General features: G+C 58.3%; 9 protein-coding genes and 1 non-coding gene across 10 annotated transcripts; 4 read left to right on the top strand and 6 right to left on the bottom strand.

Moving 5' to 3' along the window:
• Window positions 1-545: 545 nt before the first annotated feature.
• Window positions 546-1064, top strand: PLICBS_000265 (uncharacterized protein; the record flags this gene model as incomplete). Its single annotated transcript, XM_065599568.1, has 1 exon — window positions 546-1064. The coding sequence occupies one exon, from the start codon at window positions 546-548 to the stop codon at window positions 1062-1064; it is 519 nt and encodes a 172-aa protein (XP_065455640.1).
• Window positions 1065-3698: 2634 nt separating this feature from the next.
• PLICBS_000264 (uncharacterized protein) lies at window positions 3699-5485 on the top strand (the record flags this gene model as incomplete). The annotated part of the gene is made up of 2 exons (XM_018318752.2): window positions 3699-4882; window positions 4945-5485. The coding sequence occupies 2 exons, from the start codon at window positions 3699-3701 to the stop codon at window positions 5483-5485; spliced, it is 1725 nt and encodes a 574-aa protein (XP_018184277.2).
• Window positions 5486-5745: 260 nt separating this feature from the next.
• Window positions 5746-7566, bottom strand: PLICBS_000263 (hexose transporter hxt1; the record flags this gene model as incomplete). The annotated part of the gene is made up of 4 exons (XM_018318753.2): window positions 5746-6077; window positions 6132-7162; window positions 7235-7483; window positions 7553-7566. 4 exons carry the CDS (start codon window positions 7564-7566, stop codon window positions 5746-5748), a joined length of 1626 nt encoding a protein of 541 aa, XP_018184278.2.
• A 1948-nt stretch (window positions 7567-9514) lies between these two features.
• Window positions 9515-10405, bottom strand: PLICBS_000262 (uncharacterized protein; the record flags this gene model as incomplete). Its single annotated transcript, XM_018318754.2, has 3 exons — window positions 9515-9805; window positions 9889-10105; window positions 10170-10405. 3 exons carry the CDS (start codon window positions 10403-10405, stop codon window positions 9515-9517), a joined length of 744 nt encoding a protein of 247 aa, XP_018184279.1.
• A 473-nt stretch (window positions 10406-10878) lies between these two features.
• On the bottom strand, window positions 10879-10976 carry PLICBS_000261. The gene has a single exon. It is a non-coding gene; the product is annotated as a tRNA-Phe (tRNA).
• Window positions 10977-11563: 587 nt separating this feature from the next.
• On the bottom strand, window positions 11564-13162 carry PLICBS_000260 (uncharacterized protein; the record flags this gene model as incomplete). Its single annotated transcript, XM_065599567.1, has 6 exons — window positions 11564-11706; window positions 11761-12435; window positions 12491-12588; window positions 12644-12819; window positions 12882-12928; window positions 13021-13162. 6 exons carry the CDS (start codon window positions 13160-13162, stop codon window positions 11564-11566), a joined length of 1281 nt encoding a protein of 426 aa, XP_065455639.1.
• Window positions 13163-13612: 450 nt separating this feature from the next.
• Window positions 13613-14919, top strand: PLICBS_000259 (uncharacterized protein; the record flags this gene model as incomplete). The annotated part of the gene is made up of 2 exons (XM_018318756.2): window positions 13613-13644; window positions 13731-14919. The coding sequence occupies 2 exons, from the start codon at window positions 13613-13615 to the stop codon at window positions 14917-14919; spliced, it is 1221 nt and encodes a 406-aa protein (XP_018184281.2).
• Window positions 14920-15018: 99 nt separating this feature from the next.
• Window positions 15019-15843, bottom strand: PLICBS_000258 (uncharacterized protein; the record flags this gene model as incomplete). Its single annotated transcript, XM_018318757.2, has 1 exon — window positions 15019-15843. The coding sequence occupies one exon, from the start codon at window positions 15841-15843 to the stop codon at window positions 15019-15021; it is 825 nt and encodes a 274-aa protein (XP_018184282.2).
• A 1068-nt stretch (window positions 15844-16911) lies between these two features.
• Window positions 16912-17722, top strand: PLICBS_000257 (uncharacterized protein; the record flags this gene model as incomplete). Its single annotated transcript, XM_065599566.1, has 3 exons — window positions 16912-16955; window positions 16999-17069; window positions 17148-17722. The coding sequence occupies 3 exons, from the start codon at window positions 16912-16914 to the stop codon at window positions 17720-17722; spliced, it is 690 nt and encodes a 229-aa protein (XP_065455638.1).
• Window positions 17723-18177: 455 nt separating this feature from the next.
• Window positions 18178-19296, bottom strand: PLICBS_000256 (uncharacterized protein; the record flags this gene model as incomplete). Its single annotated transcript, XM_018318759.2, has 1 exon — window positions 18178-19296. One exon carries the CDS (start codon window positions 19294-19296, stop codon window positions 18178-18180), a length of 1119 nt encoding a protein of 372 aa, XP_018184284.1.
• Between the last annotated feature and the right edge of the window lie 396 nt (window positions 19297-19692).

The following is a 19692-nucleotide window of genomic DNA, read 5'->3' as shown; positions in this document are numbered from 1 at the left end:
TCGCAACAAACATGCGGGGTTCCGGCGCTGGTGTCATTGACCGGGTGAAAGCAGGTCCACGCAACAAACGATTTCTCGAGCTAGCAGGGGCCGGGGGGGGGGGGGGGGGGGGGGGGGGGAAGAAGTGCCTCGGTCCGCTGAACAGGCGAGGGTGCTCAGCCTCAACTTGAGCCTTATTGATGTTGTTTTCTCTCAGAGTTGATGGGCATTTGTCGTCATCACGTTCGGCGCACCGGTCAAGGCTGTTGTGTTGAGAGGGAGCGCCTGAGACAAGAGCCAGCTCAGGTGGTTGTTGGCGGTGCTGTAGAACCCAGGCGGGTCATCAACCTCGCCGCGATGAGTCAATCATCGTCTGCTTGTCGTGGTACGAGATCAATGCAGCCGGTGCAAGATTGACACCGCAGTGTCTCTCCGCAGTGACACTTGACGCGATAATTTCTCTGAGAGAACGGCTTGCAACGTACGAGCCCCTCACGACGAAACCTTTTGCTCCTGCAGTTCCACGTCGCACGAAAAGCCAGGTGCAGCAAGCAGTCCAGCAAACAATGGCCACCATCCGACCAGCCACTGCCGCCGACGCGCCGCTACTCCCCGCCATCGAGCGGTCCGCCGGCCAGGCATTCGCGCAAATCCCGTCCCTCGCGTGGATAGCCAGCGACGAGCCGCAGTCGGAGCAGCGCCATCTGGACCTCATCCGCCGCGGCGTCTCCTGGGTCGCGGTCGACGATGGCGACGCCCCAATCGGCTTTCTCAACGGCGAGGTGCTCGACGGCAACCTGCATATATGGGAAATGTCGGTCCACGAGAAGCACCAGGCAAAGGGCGTGGGGCGCGCGCTCATGGCCCAGGCGAGGGAATGGACGGAACGCAGAGGGCTTCTTGCAATGACTTTGACGACGTTTCGCGACGTGCCGTGGAACGAGCGATTCTACAAGTCAGCGGGGTTTGTGACGCTCGGGGTGACGGACGTAACGCCAGCGCTGCAGGAGATATTGGAAGAAGAGGTGAAGAACGGATTGCCGCGAGATAGGCGATGCGCCATGCGCTGGGAGTCAAGCAAGTAATACATTGTGACGCGGCCGAGATGACCTTTTGGAGGGCAGCATCACCCCCACTACGCATGAATGTTGGTGAACCTCACTTGGTTTGGTACACTGAAGATGGGGGACGACAGGGTGGTCTCTACAAGCGACCCGGCCACTGGGCCATTTTCGCCACATGCAACATACCCATCTTGCTCAAGAGCCAGCATCATATGCTCCAATCCGGGAGTCGCTCGATGAGATTGCCGCGGTGCGAATGGCAAAATGGGGACACAAATGCCACGTCGTATATGCGTCGAAAGGGAGTCACCGACGGCTGATCATTCGAGATTGAAGCTCCGCCTCATCGCAAGGGCCAAGAGATGACGCGGCTACAGATTCTCAAAGCGATTAACAGTCCTTGAGAGTCACGGCCGGAGTCACACATGGGCCCGGACCCGTATTCAGAAGATGGGGAGCCACTTCTCGGTCGGAGATCCGAGTGTCAGCCAACCCGTCCCGTCCGCTCCGGGACCAGGCGATGCACTAAACACGGGCCGATCTTATCAGATGTGAATCATAACATGAGCCCACAAAAAGGTGCTGACAGGCTTACTGCCGGACGGCCGGTTAACACCGGCGAGACCATCTTACATATGTGCTTGGAAGGAAAAGACCCAGCCTGGTTGTGTCTTGCCCAGATCAAATGGCGCGGCCAAAGGTCCATCGGTCTAGCTCCTTGGGGTGTAAAGGCTTTTAGTCCGTTCACTCGTCTCAGTCAAGGCATTCACCAACAAATCGTTTCACAAAAGAAGCAAGCGTTTTGTCCCAATATACCGAAAGCCAGCTGCCAAAAAGGCTTATAAATGCTTCACATGGACGCATGGCGCCCTGTCAGCTCGATATACAGCTGACCCGTGCTCCCGCGCCCGAAACCTGGGGATGGGTGTCGGCACCGGAAGGTCCGCGGATGCGGGCAAGTGGGGACGGCGGCCGGCGGCCATTCAGGGCGAATCCTTCAGCAGCAGGGCCCAGGGCCAGCCGGTGGCACGGCGTCGTAATTCCCGATCTATGTCCCGACTCCCGAGCATTCCGGCCGGCACCACGGCGAGCCAGGGTCTCTCGGCCGGAAGCGGCTGCACCACGAAGCAAAACAAGGCGCGCTCCGTCCTGCGAGTGCCTGTTACAGCCGAACAATTGTATTCGAGCTTCAGGTGATGTTTCAAGTATGTAGCTCTCACGAAGAAGCCATATCGTGTAAAAAAAAAAAAAAAAAAAAAAAAAAAAAAAAAAAAAAAAAAAAAAAAAATAAAATTAGGCATCAACACTCAACAGGCATGCTGAGCAACGAGTTGTAGAGGTGGCTCTGTCAATGCACCAAGCACACATGTATGGGATGCTTCTCACGGAGACTTTTTGCAACACTCAACAGACAAACCTCGCTGTGACTGGATCCACGGACGAAGCCAGCACGGTGTGCTTATAAATGCGACTGGGACTGTGGCAGCACGTCGGCGCGCGAGTCGGCACCGGTTGCCGAAGCGGCGCTGAAACCAAACATGTGGATTTGCTGCGGCTGCCAATTTTCCCGGAAGCAGTCTGCCAGAGGCCTGTGTGTGTGTGTCTGTGTGTGCCAGCCGCACACGCAAGCTCGACGTTCCCATGCGAACCAGCGAAAGAAACAGAACCGCACGAAAGGGCAGTGGCGTCCCTCCCGTCCAAGGAGGGGTCTCTGGTCACTGGTCTGCCGCTCCAAGTGCTCCTCACTGCTCAGTTGAGTCCTCACGTCGACTCGCCCCCCGTTATCCCCGATTATTAAATCCAAAGCGGTTAAATGTCCCAGATACGGTGGGTTGAGGGTCTGTCACTGCTACCAGACTGCCCCTTGCCAATCACACTCTGACGTCAAGGACTCCAAGTGGGTGACGGATGGTGCCACGCGCTAGCAGTTGGGGAACGGCGGCGGCCATCGCACACACTTGGGACCCGGCGCCCACTGCCCAAGCAACCACTCTGCCCTGCCAGCCGCCCGTGCCCCTCTGCTTGTGCGCGCAGTGGTTGGTAGGAAGGGAGAGGGAAGCAAAGAGCCGAAGCGCGACGGTTGGAGTGGACTTTTGGCCTACGTACCTAGTTAGTTAGCCCTCCGGCCGCTTATCCCCGAGGCGATCGTAGACGCGAAGCGCCGATGGGGCGCTCCTCCATGGAGTCACGGCCGGCACCAGACCCTTGATGCAACCCGTAGGGCGCAGAGGCTGCCGATCGAGCCGATTTTTCAATTTTATTTATTATTCCGCGTCGCGCCTCTCGGCAGCTTCTGTGCGATTTTCGAGACCCTGTCAGAACTGTCAATGGTTTCGCGTTCTTAGGGTGTCAACCGTCATCGGGGTGTAGCCACATTGAAGCACACTTACACGCCGACTTGACGACCCCAGGCTCGCTTCGTGGTTCTTGCTTCATTCTGCGACTGACATGATACGTCATTGCGCCGACTGCCGTTGTATCACATTTACAGAAACACGGAGCTGCCTCTCTGGCTAACTGTCTCTCGCTTCACACCAACGCCAGGCTCCTCGAAAGGGAGCCACCATCCCACCAAGCTCTGGCTCAACATCACCGCAGTTCCATCACCATACCATCACATTGCAGCGGGCGACCACTCGCAGCCAGCTCGCCACAATGGGCGTCATAACGCGAATCCTGTCGCGGCCCGTCAACAAGCCCTACCGCACCAAACACCTCCACCAGTCCGACAAAGATGAGCCCCCCTACCTCAACGCCAACGGCAACCTCGACTTCCGCCCCGGCGACATCGAAAACCCGCACAACTGGTCCACGCCGCGCCGCTGGGGCGTCACCATCAGCGCCGTCATGCTCGTCATGAACGCCACCTTTGCGTCCAGCTCCCCCAGCGGCTGCCTGGGCAGCATCACAAAGGAGTTTGGCATCTCCACCGAGGCCGCCGGCCTGACCATCACCGTCTTCCTGCTCGGCTACTGCGCGGGGCCGCTGCTCTTCGCGCCCCTGAGCGAGCTGTATGGTCGACGTTGGATCTTCTACATCAGCTTCACCATGTACCTTGCGTTCAACTTCCTCTGCGCCTTCGCGCCCAACTTTGGGAGCTTGCTCGTCGGGCGCTTCCTCACGGGGACGCTCGTCTCGGCGCCGCTGAGCAATGCGCCTGGTGTGCTCGCTGACTTGTGGGATCCTGTTGAGCGTGGCAACGCCATGGCGGGCTTCTCTGCCATGGTATGGATTGGCCCTGCCCTCGGCCCTGTCATCTCTGGCTTCCTCGAGCTCAAGAAGAACTGGCGCTGGAGCTTCTACGTCTTGCTATGGCTCGGCGCCGCCACGTGGGTGCTTATGCTCACCATCCCCGAGACGCACGGCCCGACCATCCTGCGACACAAGGCGGAGCGTCTTCGCAAGGCCAAGATCCCTGGCTTCGAGAACGTCAAGGCTCCGTGCGAGGAGACGGACCGCTCCCTCAAGACTGTCTACAAGATCGCCCTGACGCGACCGTGGATCATCCTCTTCGACCCCATCTCGCTTCTCTGTGCCATCTACCTGGCGGTTGTGTACACGTTGCTGTACATGCTCTTCAGCATCTACCCGATCGTGTTCCAGGAGAAGCGTGGCTGGAATGCGGGCGTCGGCGAGCTGCCCCTCATCGGGACCGTCGTCGGCGCTGTGCTGGGCGGCTTTGTTGTCATGTACGACACTCGCCGTCGCGCAAAGCGCATTGAGCAGGGCAAGATCAAGATGGAGGACATGGAGCCCGAAGACCGACTCCCGCTGGCCATGGTTGGCGGCATAGGCTTTGCCGTGACCATGTTCTGGCTGGCCTGGTCCGCCGAGTACAAGTAAGCCGCCCCTGTCCATCCTTTGCCGAAAGATATTGGAACAGGAAGACTGACCGTCGCAGCTCTGTCCACTGGATCGTCCCAACCCTCGCCGGCTGCTTCCTCGCCACCTCCCTACTCCTCATCTTCGTCGCATACCTCAACTACCTCGTCGACACGTACCTCATGTACGCCGCCTCCGCCATCGCCGCCAACACCATCGCCCGCTCCGCCTGCGGCGCCGCGGCGCCCCTCTTCACCAACCAGATGTTCGCCGCCATGGGCATCGGCGGTGGCGGGAGCCTCATCGGCGGCGTCGCAACCGTCCTCGCCATAATCCCCTTTGCGTTCTACAAGTACGGCAAGCAGATTCGTGTCCGGAGCAAGTTTGCGCCCACGAACCTCAAGAAGGAGGAGCGTGTCGCGGACGAAGAGGCGGCTGATCCGACAAATTACGATCTCGAGAGCGTGGACAGCGAAACTGCCAGCGAGTCCCCCGACAGCGATAGTACTGTCGCCGCGACTGAGAAGAGCGAGCATCCAAACGCTGCAGCACAAAACGGAGTCTTGAGCGGCTCTGGTCATATGCACTCGACGAATGAGAAGGCAAAAGAGGAAGTGTAAAACTTGAACACCCAGACTCACTACTCTGTGCTGCTGGAGTCAGGCATATGGCGCGAGAGGCGGATGCCCTCGAGGCTCCCAAGCGTACACTTATACTATAGACAGCGACAGCATAATATCATATTTCTTAGCCAACGATGACTAGAGCGCTAGTAAGGGGCCATCACCTTCCTCTTACCCCTGTGCAGTATTCATACACTATAATTACACAAATTCTCGCACTGTAGGCAGCTCCACGGGCTCGCGCTTGATCCCACAACCTATGCAATCTCTCGTCGGTCCTCCGTTATAGCGTCGTTAGAGTCACTCGCGTCTTTCTCGTTAGCCTGGTGTTGCACAGTCTTCTGCCCGAAAAAGTTGTCGTCTCGCTGCTTTCTCGTGATGTAGCCCGGCGGCACCCACTTGGAGCTGTTCCACGGCTTGAGACCCTCCTGGCTGTACATGAGATCGACATTCTCAAGACTAAGTGTCCGGGACTCGTAAAGGAAGAACCAGACGAGGAGGGCGGCGGCGAAGTTGGTGCCGACAAAGACGAAGCCGTAGGCGTATTTGATCTTTTCGGTAGCGAGGGGGGTGAGGAAGCCAATCATGACTGCCGTCAAGTCAGTACGATGCGCTGTTGAAATGGAATCCATGGCAAACTTACAGTTTCCAAGCCAATTGCCTGCCGTAGCCAAAGAAGCCTGCTTCTCCCTTGTGCGCATGGGGAACGTCTCTCCTATCACGACCCAGGCCATGGGGCCCCAGGTTCCAGCGAACGATGCGATGAACATACAAGCCGATACAATCATGACGATGCCACTCTCCTTGTTCGTCTCCGTGCCTGGAGGCTTTGCCGTGCCTATCGTGGCGAACACCAATAGCCACACGGCCTGCCACAGAGCGCCGATGAACAGAGGCCACCGGCGGCCATACTTCTCCACAACGTACAGGCCGTAAAAGGTCATCGCAACGTTGACGGCGCCAAGGATAATCTGCGTTTGGATCGGGTCACTAATGCCCGCCGATTCGAAAATGGTGGCGCCGTAGTAGAAGAAGTAATTGACGCCTGTCCACTGCTGCAAGAAGTGGATGCCCATGCCGAGAAAGGTTCGGTAGACGAGCTTGGGGATGCCACTGCGAGGGGTGAAGCATTCCAGCCAGGTGCCATGGCCAGCCTGTCGCTCTTTGTCCAAGATCTCTCGCATCTCCTTGATGTCGTTTTCCACCAGGGCGTTGTGGGCGTCATGCTTCAGACCGCGAAGTCGCGCCATCGATGTTCGCGCGCCGTCCCAGTCCCCACGACTAGCGAGCCATCGAGGAGACTCAGGCACAAGAAGGATGCCAAGGCCAAGGGGAAGAGAGAAGAGAATGCCGAGACCGATGACGATACGCCACGAGGCATCCTGCTCTTCGACGTTTCGGACACCAAAGTTGATGATGTTGGAGACGAGGATGCCGAAGGTGATCATGAGCTGGTACGAGGCGACTACAGCTCCGCGAATTTCTCGAGGGGACGACTCGGACTGGAACATGGGGACACCGACGGATAAATTGCCAACACCGAGACCAGCAACGAAGCGGCCCATCATCATATGGACCCAGCTGTACATGGACGTGATCTGGATGACGTTGCCAATGATGAAGATGGCTACGCCAAACGACAGGCTCTTGCGCCGACCCCACCAACCAGCGGTGCTGTGACAGACCAAACCGTCAGTAACGACATCCACGCACTTAGCATTCCTGGAAAGGATGATGTAGACGTACTAGGCGCCTGACAATGAGCCTATGAGGCATCCGATGCTCATGAGCGACACGAGAAGCGATTTGTTTATGGAGTTCCACTCGTACTCTCCGTTTCCTACCGGCTCTGCGAATCGCCTTATGAAGTCCTTGAAGAGGAGCATTCCCGAGATCTGACCGGTGTCATATCCAAAAAGGAATCCGCCGAGAGAGGTCGTGGCCCCGAGGATGATGGCCTCGAAGCCGCAGTCGGCGCCATTGACTTTGATGGATCTGTTGCATTGCCAAATTAGACACTTGTTCCCACGGCACAGAGGAGCAGCAAGGAGGAAGGTGGCTCACTTTTTGCCAAACATGATGGCCTGGGACTCCTCCCGAGTCACGGCTTGGACTTGACAGTGGTTTGTGGGATAGTGATACACGCGAACTCTCGACACCCCAGATTTCAGACTTTGGTCAGGGCTCGACAACAAGCAGAGCTGGAGAGAAACTGGGGTGCGGAGGGAGGGTTATTAGTACCATGCGGGAGGTGGTCCGCCCCAACATTGACGGGGAGTGCCAAGGGGAGAATGCGGAGGGGTGAAGAAAGGATGCTATTTCTGCACCCAAGCCGAAGGCATGGGGGATGCGGTTCACGTCAAGGGGCGTGAGAGTAGACAAGGCCCTGGGACGCTCGACGGTCATGTTGTGGGTTTTGACTCGGGATGTCGCCTGGGGAGGGTGTGGCAGCAGCAGTCCACGACGCCTCATGCCTTGGCCGTCGTCATGTACACGCTGGCAAACGGCGAGGAAGCGCCGCCGCGAGTACCTGCTACTTGCCGACACCTTGGCATGTCCATCCGTTCATGCGCCATCAACGCAGCTCCGGGTGTGCTTCCATCCTGCCGAACAAGGAGACGGGTTCCTGCCAGGCGGGTCAGACCGCCACGGTTGGCGGACATGGCCCGAACGGAACCAGCATGGCGAGTGGGACAAGATCCACGGCTTCTGGAGCCCAGCGTCTGGTCGTTGACCCGTGTTTGGACGGCTGATAGTACAGAGCGCATGCGCGAGGGTGGGTTCATTGGTGAGCCAGCGTCGGGCGGATGTTCCTTGGCGGGAGAGAGTGAGGTGAGGCTTGAGATTGGCTTCAGGGGGGCATGGCGCTGGAGCCGCCCGGGCGTCTCTACAGGCGGCACTTCCGGTTGGCTGCGAGCGCTGGGCGTGACATCAGCTGGCCTTTAAGCTTAAATGACAGCACTGAAGCACCTGTACATCCCACGACTGATCCTCCCGCAATTGAGGACATCGTCAGCGACCTGCATACATGCGTCTTCGGAGCCATGTTCAAGGCTCACTCAGCTAGGCATGTTATTGCCCCTTCTGCGTCCTCGACAATCACTGCCTCATCGTACAACGGCATCGGTCCGTTTGCCGGCACGAACAACAAAGAAAAGTGGTCGAGCTGGAGAACACTCATCCACCGGCTTCCTGGAGCGAGGCATCGGCCGCCCCGCCAAGGCAGATCGAAGCCCATGGCCCCAATCTGTCTTCGGCTGCCCAGCTTGGCGCGTCTTGTGCTCCACGGGTCGGTCTCCCGTAGCAAAAAGTTGGATCGGGCTGGCGGCGGGCCATCGGCCACTCTGCGCAGTCCGAACCATTGCTCGCGACCTCACTGTGGGAGAGACCAGCTTGGCCTGTCCTCCTCATCTTGCTTGACGAGCAGCCAAGGGCAGTCAGACGGACTCGAGTCAAACAACGTCAACGACGCTCGCGAAGCTAAGATGTGTTGTGTGGAGTCGTGGGTCGGAACCAGGCACCGCGCCGCAGGAAGCTCCATCTACAGCGGCACTGCAGGCCATGGCACCCATGGCCTGCATGGCCTGGCAGTTGAAGGGACCCATACATCGGCCGTTTGCTCGGTGTCTCTCCCATGCAGTCTGACGCGTATTTACAGCTGCCGGAGACGATCGCGCACCAGAGCCCGCTCGGTCGGTCCGACAGTTACGATGCTGCTCATCTCTTCCGGAACATTTCCTCATCGGGCCTCGGGCAATCCAAGCCTGTCATCTCATGGTCATATACTTGAGAAAATAGAGGGCCTGAGGTATAAGACGAGGCTCTGTCCTGGAAATCCACGGCAGACGAAACCGCTCAGATGCGATTGTCCACGCAGCATCGTGGCGATGCGACTGATCCCTCCGCATGCCAAGTCGCGCAGACTGCCCCCCATCGCATCGATCCTCCCCCGACCATTCATCAGCCAAGCATATTAGACTGTCCAAGGCGCGAAAGCTTCGCGCATCAGCCTACGTACTGGCCCTCCTAGTCCTTGGCCTTCTCTCCATCCAGCAGCCTCTGGCCAATACGAGCCAAGTCCTCGTTGAGCAGCGTGTCCTTCTCCAGCCCGTTGAGCGCCTGATCCAGGAGCGCGGCCGAGATCACGCGCACATCAATCAGCGGCAGGCCAATAAAGGCGCGCCCAATGCCAACTGCAAACTTCATGGCCGCGCCCATCTTGCCCGGCGCGTCGATGAGCCCGGGCTTCGCGATGCCGGCCTCCACCGAGCCGTTCGACTGCTTTGCGAGGTCGAGGATGCGCGACTCAGCGTCGCCCTATGGTAATACCAAGATGCAAATATCAGTGTTGAGTGATCATGGCACGTGAGGCAATGGTAAAGTCAAAGGGAGGTTCGCACCCTCATGACGCAGTAGTCGCCCAGGATCCATGGCTTCTTGGCCGGATCCCGCACCGCGCTGGACCCGCTCATGTAGATGAAGCGCAGGGGAGTGCCGGCCTCGCCGCGAGGCAGGCTGGCCATGGTGCCGACGCAGGCGACGGCATAGTCGCGGCTGATCTTGGTCGCCTGCTCAAACGACATTTCCTTCATGTGCGACGGCGTCACGCCGATTGTCCTAGAAGCTTGTCAGCTGTCGAAGTGCGCCAGCATGGGAGAGCCATCATGTCGGCGCAGCTCACCAGATGCAGGCATCCGCGCCGGCCAGTTCCTTCTTCACATCGTCGGAGTAATTCTCAAAGTCCTTGCACACGACCGATTTGAGCTTGGACGCGTCCGCGCCGGGGGCGACATTCGACGGGACCGACGTCTCGCGACGGCCGAGCGCGACCACGGAGGTGACGCGCTTGTGCGCAATGGCCTGTCGGATGAGCTCCGTGGCGACGAAGCCCGTGGAGCCTGCAATGACGAGCTTCATTGATGGGATATACCTGCATTCAGTTCTGCGTGATCATGGGCAGAGGTTGTTGCTTGACGGATTGAAGCCAGCAGCAGAGGCAATTGATGGCGACTACACCGGGACTAACAAACTGTCCGAGACATGCACCTTGCATGGCGGCGCGACGGACCCTTTCAGCCCGTCTCGCACAGCGACAACGCCTGCGCGCTCAATTCCTAGATTGGCAAGCACCGTTGTTGTCTGTCCCGCCAGCGGAGATGCGGAGTTTAGAACACGCGGCGAGATGGCCGGCAGTCGGCACCGACCATACCTGGCCTGGCATCCTGGGTAGCTGCTGGCGGCCCCAGCTTGCATTTATCGATCTCTTCACCGCGCGGCTGTCTCAGATTGCAAAAAGTAAGTGACTTGTCTGTCCCAGGCAATTCTGCCCAGAAACAGCTCTGTTGTTTTTCTAAAAAGAATGAGTGCAGAAAAGGGCAAAAAAAATTAGATGCGGCCAGTGTGACTCGAACACACGACCTTCAGATAGGCATCCGTAGGATTGAAGTTTTACTTCAGTCTGACGATCTCCCAGCTAATCTATGGCCGCAACTGGTTGTTGAAAACTGCTGCGTTATTTTTTCTTATGCAGGCCACTGTGTCCGCCACGGCATGGCGCTAGCCTCTGCCCCCCACATCGCCGGAAAGTGTTTGTCGCCAGCACGCCGACACAGCTCGAAGGATGCTTCGGAAGTGATGAGGCCTTCTGAACAATACCAATGTCTGTATGACACTTCCTTGACCTTGGCACCCCAATTCTTTTGCCTACGAGGCCTGCTAGGCCATAGTGGTACTCTTGTTTGGCCCCTTGCTGCCAAATCATGAAGTTGTGGCGATAGTTCCCGCCTACCCTAGATTGAAGCTGCCGTCTCCTCGATCTCGCTTGCTTCTGCCAAACATATCCATCGACTGTGCATCTAGTCTTCGGCAACGGCAGTCTTTTGGCTTGCTATGTCCTGGCTTTTTTTCTAGACCATTGCGGTCGTAGGCAGCCGTTCTGTCTCAACGTCGTCAGGCGATAAGCCGGTAGCTACTGTCGCAGTCTCTAAACTGCCCCAATAGCGACGAGAAACTTAGGTCGCAAGCTTCTTATGACCTCGCCGATTTCTCATTCAACATGAACTCCGCTTTCTGATTCTATACGACCTGCTCACGCCTCAGCTGTGCAATACCATCGGCGTCAAACCCAATTTCCCACAGCACATCATCCGTGTGCTCACCGAGTCGGGGTGCCCGGGATCGAACGGACGGCTTGTCCTGACTGAACTTGACCGGGATGCCTGCGGACTCCCTTTAGCCTCATGCACCACAAATCAGGGAGAGATGTCGCTCACCGAGGACTTTAACCTCTCCAGAGACGGTCGACTCATCGCTGACCGTCTCCACCATATCCCGCGCCAAGGTCTGTGGATGCTCAAACACCTTTTCCATGGTGTTGATGGGTCCGTACGGCATGCCGCTTCCCTCAAACGCGGCTAGCCACTCGCTCGTTGACTTTTCCGCAAAAAGTTCGTCCAGCAGTCGATTCAGCTCATGGCGGTTGCGAACCCTGGCATCGTTCGTCAGATACCTCTCATCCTCACCTAAATCAGCTCTACCTAGCAATCCGCAGAGCTTCCGGAACTGGCGATCGTTGACGGCCCCGACGACGAACCACGAGTCGGCCGTGCGAAAGCAGTCGTACGGCACGATGCTGGGATGTCCCGTGCCCCAGCGGCGCGCCTCTTGTCCGCAGTTGAGCCACGACATGGCCACGTTGGCGAGCAGCGACACTTGCGTCTCGAAAAGGGACGTGTCGACCTGCTGGCCCTTGCCGGTGACCTCTCGGGAGCGCAGCGCGGCGAGGATGGCACCGTGCATGTAGAGGCCGGTGCACATGTCCGTCAGACCCACGCCGGGCTTCATCGGCCGGCCCGAAGGTTCGCCAGTGATGTGCAAGAGCCCGCCTTCTGCAGCGGCAATGACGTCGTAGCCGGCGCGCTTAGCATACGGACCCGTTTGTCCATATCCTGTCAGGCTGTGAGCATGTGGAGTGAGTTGATGCCGGGAAAGTAACAGGCGTACCTGATATGCTGGCATGAATGACAGTGGGATTGGCCTGCCGGAGGCGCTCGTAGCCAATGTTCAGCTCATCCAGCTTGCCCGGCACGAAATTGTCAATGCTGAATCCGATTAGACTCGAGCCTCTCCGATGTCCAACGGGGTACGCCGACTGACACAACATCGGCTCGCTTGACGAGCTCGAGCAAAACCTGTTGGCCCTTTTCGCTCTTCAGATCCAACGTGACGGAGCGCTTGTTGCGATTAATGGTGGAAAAATATGCCGAAAGCTCCTTGTTGGCTCCTTTCCACAACTTCTGTTCGCCATCGGTCCGCCAGGACCTTGTGTCGTCCTGTCAAACACGAATTAGTCTGTGCTTGCCTCCCCGAAACACAGCTCGAGGGCGCGACTTACACCAATTGACCGTTGCTCGATCTTGATGACGTCTGCACCGTAGTCGGCTAGTATCTGCGTGCAAAACGGACCCTGTGACGGTAAGACGTCCGCCTCGCTGGCAAAGGGCAATCGGTTCGTGGGTTGGTTCGACACTCACAGCCAACACTCTCGAGAGATCCAGAACCCTCACCCCCCTCAATGGACCCGTTGCCTTGGCGCCGGAGTGCGAGAATCGTAGTGCGGTAAAAGTGAGAGGCAGTAGTCTGCGTGACAGCAACGGTCTTAATCGCGACGCACATTGCCGGAGCTCAAGAGAGGGGCAAAGAGCCATGGCTATTATCAGGACACACAGCGTGAAGCAATTGCAGTTGAACAAGGTTTAATGCTTCTCCGGATTGCTGACGGTTGCTTATACTTAGGAAAAGCTGTAGCAAAATGTAACAACAAATGCAGACCGACATCGCTCGGTTAATGCACGCTGTCGGACTCTGCCCGTCGCCTGGACGGTGAGATGCGGGGAGTCGGGGCGTCTTGACAGCTACCCTCCGATCGGAACTGCGGGGGCCGAGGCTCGCCTCCAACAGGTGAGATTTTGGGGAGCTTCGCGGTTCTGAGACGAATTGAACTTCCCAATGTTATGCCTTGGCGGACTGGCATGGAATTCGCGCCATGTTGAGCTCGAAGATATTGTGGACGGGGCGGCGAGCCTTCTTACTGGTAAACTCGGCCGAACAATCACGAAGCGAAATATGGACATGTATCTGACCGCGAGCAGGAAGGCGTAATCCCATCCTTTTGCCGCCATAAAGTACCCAGACAAGCTGTATACTCACAGCTACAATCACGGAGACGACAGTCCACTGCTAGAGCAACAGAGTTCCTCCAGTCTCAGGACCCAGACCTGACTGACTCCCAGCGCACCGTCCGTGAGGCCATCGCCAAGATATGCCAGCGCTTCCCCGACGAGTACTGGCTCGAGACAGACCGCTCCAAAACGTTTCCTCTCGAACTCCATGCCGCTCTCGCGCGCGACGGCTGGCTCGGCATCTGCATGCCCGAGGCGTACGGTGGCTCCGGGCTGGGTATCGCCGAGGCGGCGGTCATGATGCAGACCATCGCCGAGTCTGGTGGAGGTATGACCGCCGCGTCGGCTGTGCACATCAACATCTTTGGGCTTGAGCCAGTGGTCAGGTTTGGAACCGAAGAGCAGCGGCGGCGGTTTCTCCGGCCCATGATTGACGGCAAGGAGAGGGCATGCTTCGCCGTTACGGAGCCGAACACGGGGCTCGACACGCTGAAGCTGCAGTCGCTGGCCCGGCGCAAGGGAGACGACTACATTCTTTCGGGCCAGAAGATCTGGATATCGACAGCACAGAATGCCCACAAAATCCTCATCCTTGTGCGCACCACCCCGCTGGAGCAAGTCAAGAAGCCATCCGAGGGCCTCACGCTGTTCTACACGGACCTCAATCGCGACGCCGTCGAGATCACAGAGATTGACAAGATGGGCCGCGCCGCTGTCGACACGAACCAGCTATTCTTTGACGGCTGGAAGGTCCCCGCCGCAGATCGCATCGGCGAGGAAGGCCACGGCTTCAAAATGATTATGCACGGCATGAACGCCGAGCGGATACTAATCGGCATGGAGGCTCTTGGGCTGGGCTTCGCCGCTCTGCGACGTGCAGCCACCTACGCCGGCGAGCGTGTCGTCTTCGGACGGCCCATCGGGCAGAACCAGGCGGTGCAGCACCCCCTCGCAGACAGCTGGATGAACCTCGAGGCGGCGCGCCTGTTGTTGATGCAGGCGGCGCGCATGTACGACCAGGGACACACGTCGGGCGAGTATGCCAACGCCGGCAAGTACCTGGCGGCCGAGGCGGCGTTTCGCGCGTGCGAGCGGGCCGTCATGGTGCACGGCGGCATGGGCTACGCGAAGGAGTACCACGTTGAGCGGTATCTGAGGGAGGTGTTTGTGCCGCGCATCGCGCCGGTGAGCCGTGAGATGATCCTCAATTACATTGGGCAGCGGGTGCTGGGGCTTCCCAAGTCGTACTGAGGATGATACTTGGAGAGCAATAGACAGATTGATAAGAGAGCGAGTCTATCTTGTCTCTGTCGTGATCGGAAACGCCATACGTTGGTCACTCATCCCCGTCTAAGACAAAAGTCCCGTTCGCATGAAAATGTTGGACGGCAGGCCACGGTCGGCGAACTCTGCGTCCACATCATACACAATCTCCGGTCCTTCCTGCCGAAAGCCCAGCTTCTCATACACCCGCCTCCCCATGACAGACGCCTCCGTGACGGCCTCGATGCCGCCCCTAGCCCTTGCCTCATCGACCCCCCACTTCGCGAGGGCCTTGCCGACGCCTCTCCCTTGGAACTTGGGGTTCACGCAGCAGATATCCAGCACCATAATGGCAGGAGGCGAGGCGTTGGTCTCGGCCTTATGCTTGATCACCTGGATCCGCTGGCGGTGCAGAGAGGCGTCGATCTGGCAGGCGTATCGTTGCGAAGGCTCGTCGCCTGGGTACATAGCTTCCAGATCCATCACCTGCCGCAGATCCTCGGCGGGCGCGTCGCCGTAGCCGGGGACCGCCGACGCCTGCAGCCAGATGGCGAAGCCGGCGAGCACGCGCGTTGACTCCGACTGGTGTTGCTGAGATTCATCGGGGAGGGTCGCTTTGAGAAACACGGTGTTGGCTCGCCCGCGGGCATCGGTCGTCGTGCTGCGCCAGCGCTTCTCCAAAAGGTCCACGGCTTTCTGTCTCCCCTCGGGCGTCTCCCACCCAGGGTTCAGGTGCGTCCATATGCCGTCCTTTGTCTGGCGGCCAAATGCCTCGCAAGTGCAGTCAAAGGCGCGGGCCAAGTCCCTGATGTCGGTGATCAGCTCAATCTTGAGGCCGTCCGCTGTAGGGCTGGCCTGCTGTGTAGTCGCGGGCTTGGCATCGTGCGATGAGGCCCCGTCGTTGCCGGTCATGATTGAGTGAGAGGCGGCGGCGGCGGATGGAAGTCGAGACGCTTCTCCAGGTCCTGGGACATCCCAAACTCGTCAAGTTGCCGGCGAGGGGTCTTGACTTGGTGCTGAAGCGAGTGGGGTAGTGACCAGGTAGCGTGTTGCGATCTCGGCATACTGGGGCTGAGCCAAGGGACAGCGATGGAGTCGAAGGTCAGAGGTACTGAGGGGCTCCGGGGGCGAACCACAAAATCGTGCCACATCCTGGTGTTTGTCCAGCAAAAAAGTCAGGAGATGTCTGTCTGCAGTACTGGCCTCAGTCACTGATGATTGCGGTGACAAATGCACGTCCAAAGGTGTCTCGCGGGGCGGCAGCACTTGCGAGGCTTGCCGAGGTAAACCTGGAGAGGGATTCGCGACTCACCCATATCGTTTAGACCGCGTCAACAGTCTTGGCGATTTATTGCAGAAAAGCCCCTCAGCACATTGAGAGGTGACTGGGGTACTCATATGTTTGGCTTCATTGCGCGTACAAGACGTCTGGTATTAGACTTCAACGATGCCAGGTCCCTTGCAAGGCTGCACCCAAGTTTAACTACACACAATGTGGTCGACAATTCGCAACAGGGCAAGGCCCAGAACTCGCAACAGGACGAAATCATGCGCCTTATACAAGTGGCACTATCATAGTTAGGGCTCGGAAGCTTCATGTCCTGCAATGACCTGGGTATCCTTGATGCCACTGCCATCGATGGCTGGAAACTGTCAAGTTGCGGACACCACATGATGTAGGTTCAGCGTACGCCGAGAGCACTCGTGATCCCATGGCCGATAAGGATCTCGGGGACATGAGATTGCCTGGCCCTTAAATACCACATGCATGAATGGCACCCAAATTGAACATGCCTGCAATCAATGCGAGGCGGGGAGCGCACTTGGCATGACCGCGACATTCATGTTAGCATCAAATGAGGTTGCTGTAGACCGTCCCTCAATGTGACCTGCCTACACCTCTAGCCATGAATGAATGTGTGGTCGGCCAAAACGTCCGCTATATAGCGATTGGAGCCTGCATGCCGACAAACGTCCGCGATGCGAGTCATCCAATTGACAAACGAAGTCATGAACACGCAAATGTAAAGTACCTCTCGGAGCCCATATTGACCATACCGTGCTCAGCCCTGCTCCGTCCGAGTTTCACGTTCTTTCCTTTTCTAGAAACGATGAGAGTACGCTCACTTCGACCCTGTGTACGTCAAACACATACAACTCTTGTCGAAATCACGGATGAGGCCATCTCCTTTGCGGAGGCTAACGGGGTCATGCAGTCCTATCGGGCATCTCGTGCGCCCTCAAGGTCACAATCGTTGGTGATACTAACCGCGATGGAATCGTCGACACCACCGGAGACGCCGACCTGAAGGGAAGAGACACATGGACAGACCAAGCCGGCGCCATCTTCCTGGCCAACATTGGAGATACGAACCGTCGTTGCTCTTCCAAGGTACGCGGCGTCAAGTCGCTGATCGCTATGCTGGATACTTGCAACGATGCCTCGGGGAATGAGCAGCGAAACCCAAAGTACCTGGCGCCGCCCAGAACGCTCCCAGTCCAAGGCCTGAGCGTCGAGGCCGTCGGATCTATCCGAGTCACGGATGAGGCGGTAGCGCAAAATGAGCGCATCTTCCACCGCGTGGGCCAAGGCTGGATATACGCATCGCCTAATCACATATTTACGAGCGAGGACCTCAGGAAGGGCCTCAAGCTGGGCGTCGACGCCCGCGATGTGCGTCGCCTTGGAGGATGGGACGGGAGGGCGACGGAGACATCACTAAGGCGGATGGTAGACTTGGCCAGCCCCGACTGCTCAGCGCTAGAGGCGATGACGGAGAGTCGTATCTAGATGACTGGCCTGGGGTTGTGGCCTTCTACCCAGCGGCAATCAACGGCGTGGTGCTCAGCAACACAGCATATCTAGCCCCGAATCCATGGTGCCCGGTGATCAACGGCCGGGACATCTTGGCGGAGAGCGTCACGGCCGCATACGCGGCGGGGGGTTTCGACGTCCTATATGTGGACGACTACTTCTTGGCCCATGCACACTCTGGGGATGTGCATTGTCTGACAAACACCATTCGCAAGGTGTCAGGCAAGTGGTGGCAACGCGGCGACCCCGGAGCTCGGAAGGTCTGACAGTCCCCTGCATGCTCAGTCGCAGTTGAGGCCCATGCGGGCCAAGCGGGATAGTCGAACATCCTTGTATATGTGATCATATTATTGTGTAATGGCTGGCCACACGGAAGAGGCAATGAGATCATGACTTTTTGGGAAACTGATTTGTTATGACAGTGCTCCGGTCTATATGTACGCTCTCAGCATCTCGACCAGCGCCATGATAGCCATGGCCTGTCCGTACGGCATAGACGTGATGGGGATCTTCTTGTAAAACGCCAAGTCCCGTCCCATGGCCGTGCCAAACGACGTATTCAACAGCTCACCCTCGTCGCTCACGTTGTCCAGCACGGCGCGCACGGCGCGAACCGCCGTCTCCTCGTAGCCCTTGTCCACGTACCGCCGCCGCTGCGCCTTGAGCATGCCAAAGGCGAAGCCCGCGGTAGCACTGGCCTCGACGTATGATCCCTCCTCCTCAGACACGTCGAGCAGCGTGCGCCAGAGCCCGCTCTGGGCCTGCAGCTTTTGGAGCGCCTCGCACTGCGCGGCGAGGGTATGCTCGAGGTGCGCGCGGAGCGGGTCCTCGGGCGCGAGGTCGAGCAGCTCGATGAACTCGGGGATGGCGATGGTCAGCCAGCTGTTGCCGCGTGCCCAGCGCGCGTTGGCAAAGTTGTGGCCGCCGTCGTTGAAGGTCCAGCCGTGGAAGAAGAGTCCCGTCCGCGAGTCGAAGAGGTATTGCACGTGCAGGAGGAACTGCCGCTTCGCTTCGGCAACGTAGTGTGGACGGCCGAGCACGAGGCCAATCTTGGCGAGCGGCAGGACGGTCATCATGAGAGTGTCGTCCCAGAGCTGCTGGTCATTCTCCTCCAAGTACGTGATGTGCTGCATGCCGCCGTACTTCGTGCGTTCGAGGTCGTGGTAGGCCCATTCGGCCCAGGAATCGAGCCAGGGGAGGTATGTTGGTTCGCGAGTGTGTTCGTAGACGTACGCGAGGGTGAGGAAGACAGCCATGGTGTTGATGTTCTTGGAGGTGCCGCCAGCGTCGAACCGCGCCCGGAACCAGTCCTCGATGATGCGTAGGTACTGGGTATCACCGGTGGCTTGAAAGTACTGCCATATTCCGTAGAGCCCTATGCCGTGCGTCCATTCCCAGTCGTTCCAGCCTTTTGTGTCGATTACGCGGCCGTCGGGTAGCGTGAGGAGGAACTCGCCAGTCGTGTCTTGGATGTTGACGAGCGCGTGGATGAGGAGCTTGATCTTGTCGTGGAGCTCGCTCGAGGCGATGCCGTGGACGGTGGAGGGCATGTTGGCTGGCGGTAAAAGCTCACCGTGATTCGAAAAGGCTTGCTCGGTGGGAAAGAGTGATGTTGGCAGTGATGGACGAGCCGCGAGCCAGTTATTGAGGCTCTCGTGACTCCGTGACCGGAAGACGCCCAACAGCTCCAACAGCTCCCTTGCTGGCCGCCCCTTCGGGCCATGATCGGCCGACCGTTGGAGAGCCATCTCCCCGCATTCTTTCTCGGGCCAAACTGGCACGAGCCGGCGACGGCCTGGGATTCGGGACAGAAGACGGCGGCCCAACTGATGGCACCCTTACCCCAGTGTGCTGGGGCGGGACTTGCTCCACCAGTGAAGCGGGATTGCGGAGGCTCACGAAGCGCCCTTTTAGCCGGCAGGCGAGCGCTGGAGAAACCCCGCAAC

The sequence above is a fragment of the Purpureocillium lilacinum genome (genome assembly GCF_023168085.1).
Source record: "Purpureocillium lilacinum CBS 284.36 DNA, scaffold_1, whole genome shotgun sequence".
Classification (NCBI taxonomy): domain Eukaryota; kingdom Fungi; phylum Ascomycota; class Sordariomycetes; order Hypocreales; family Ophiocordycipitaceae; genus Purpureocillium; species Purpureocillium lilacinum.
This window is presented reverse-complemented; position numbering and strand designations above follow the sequence as displayed.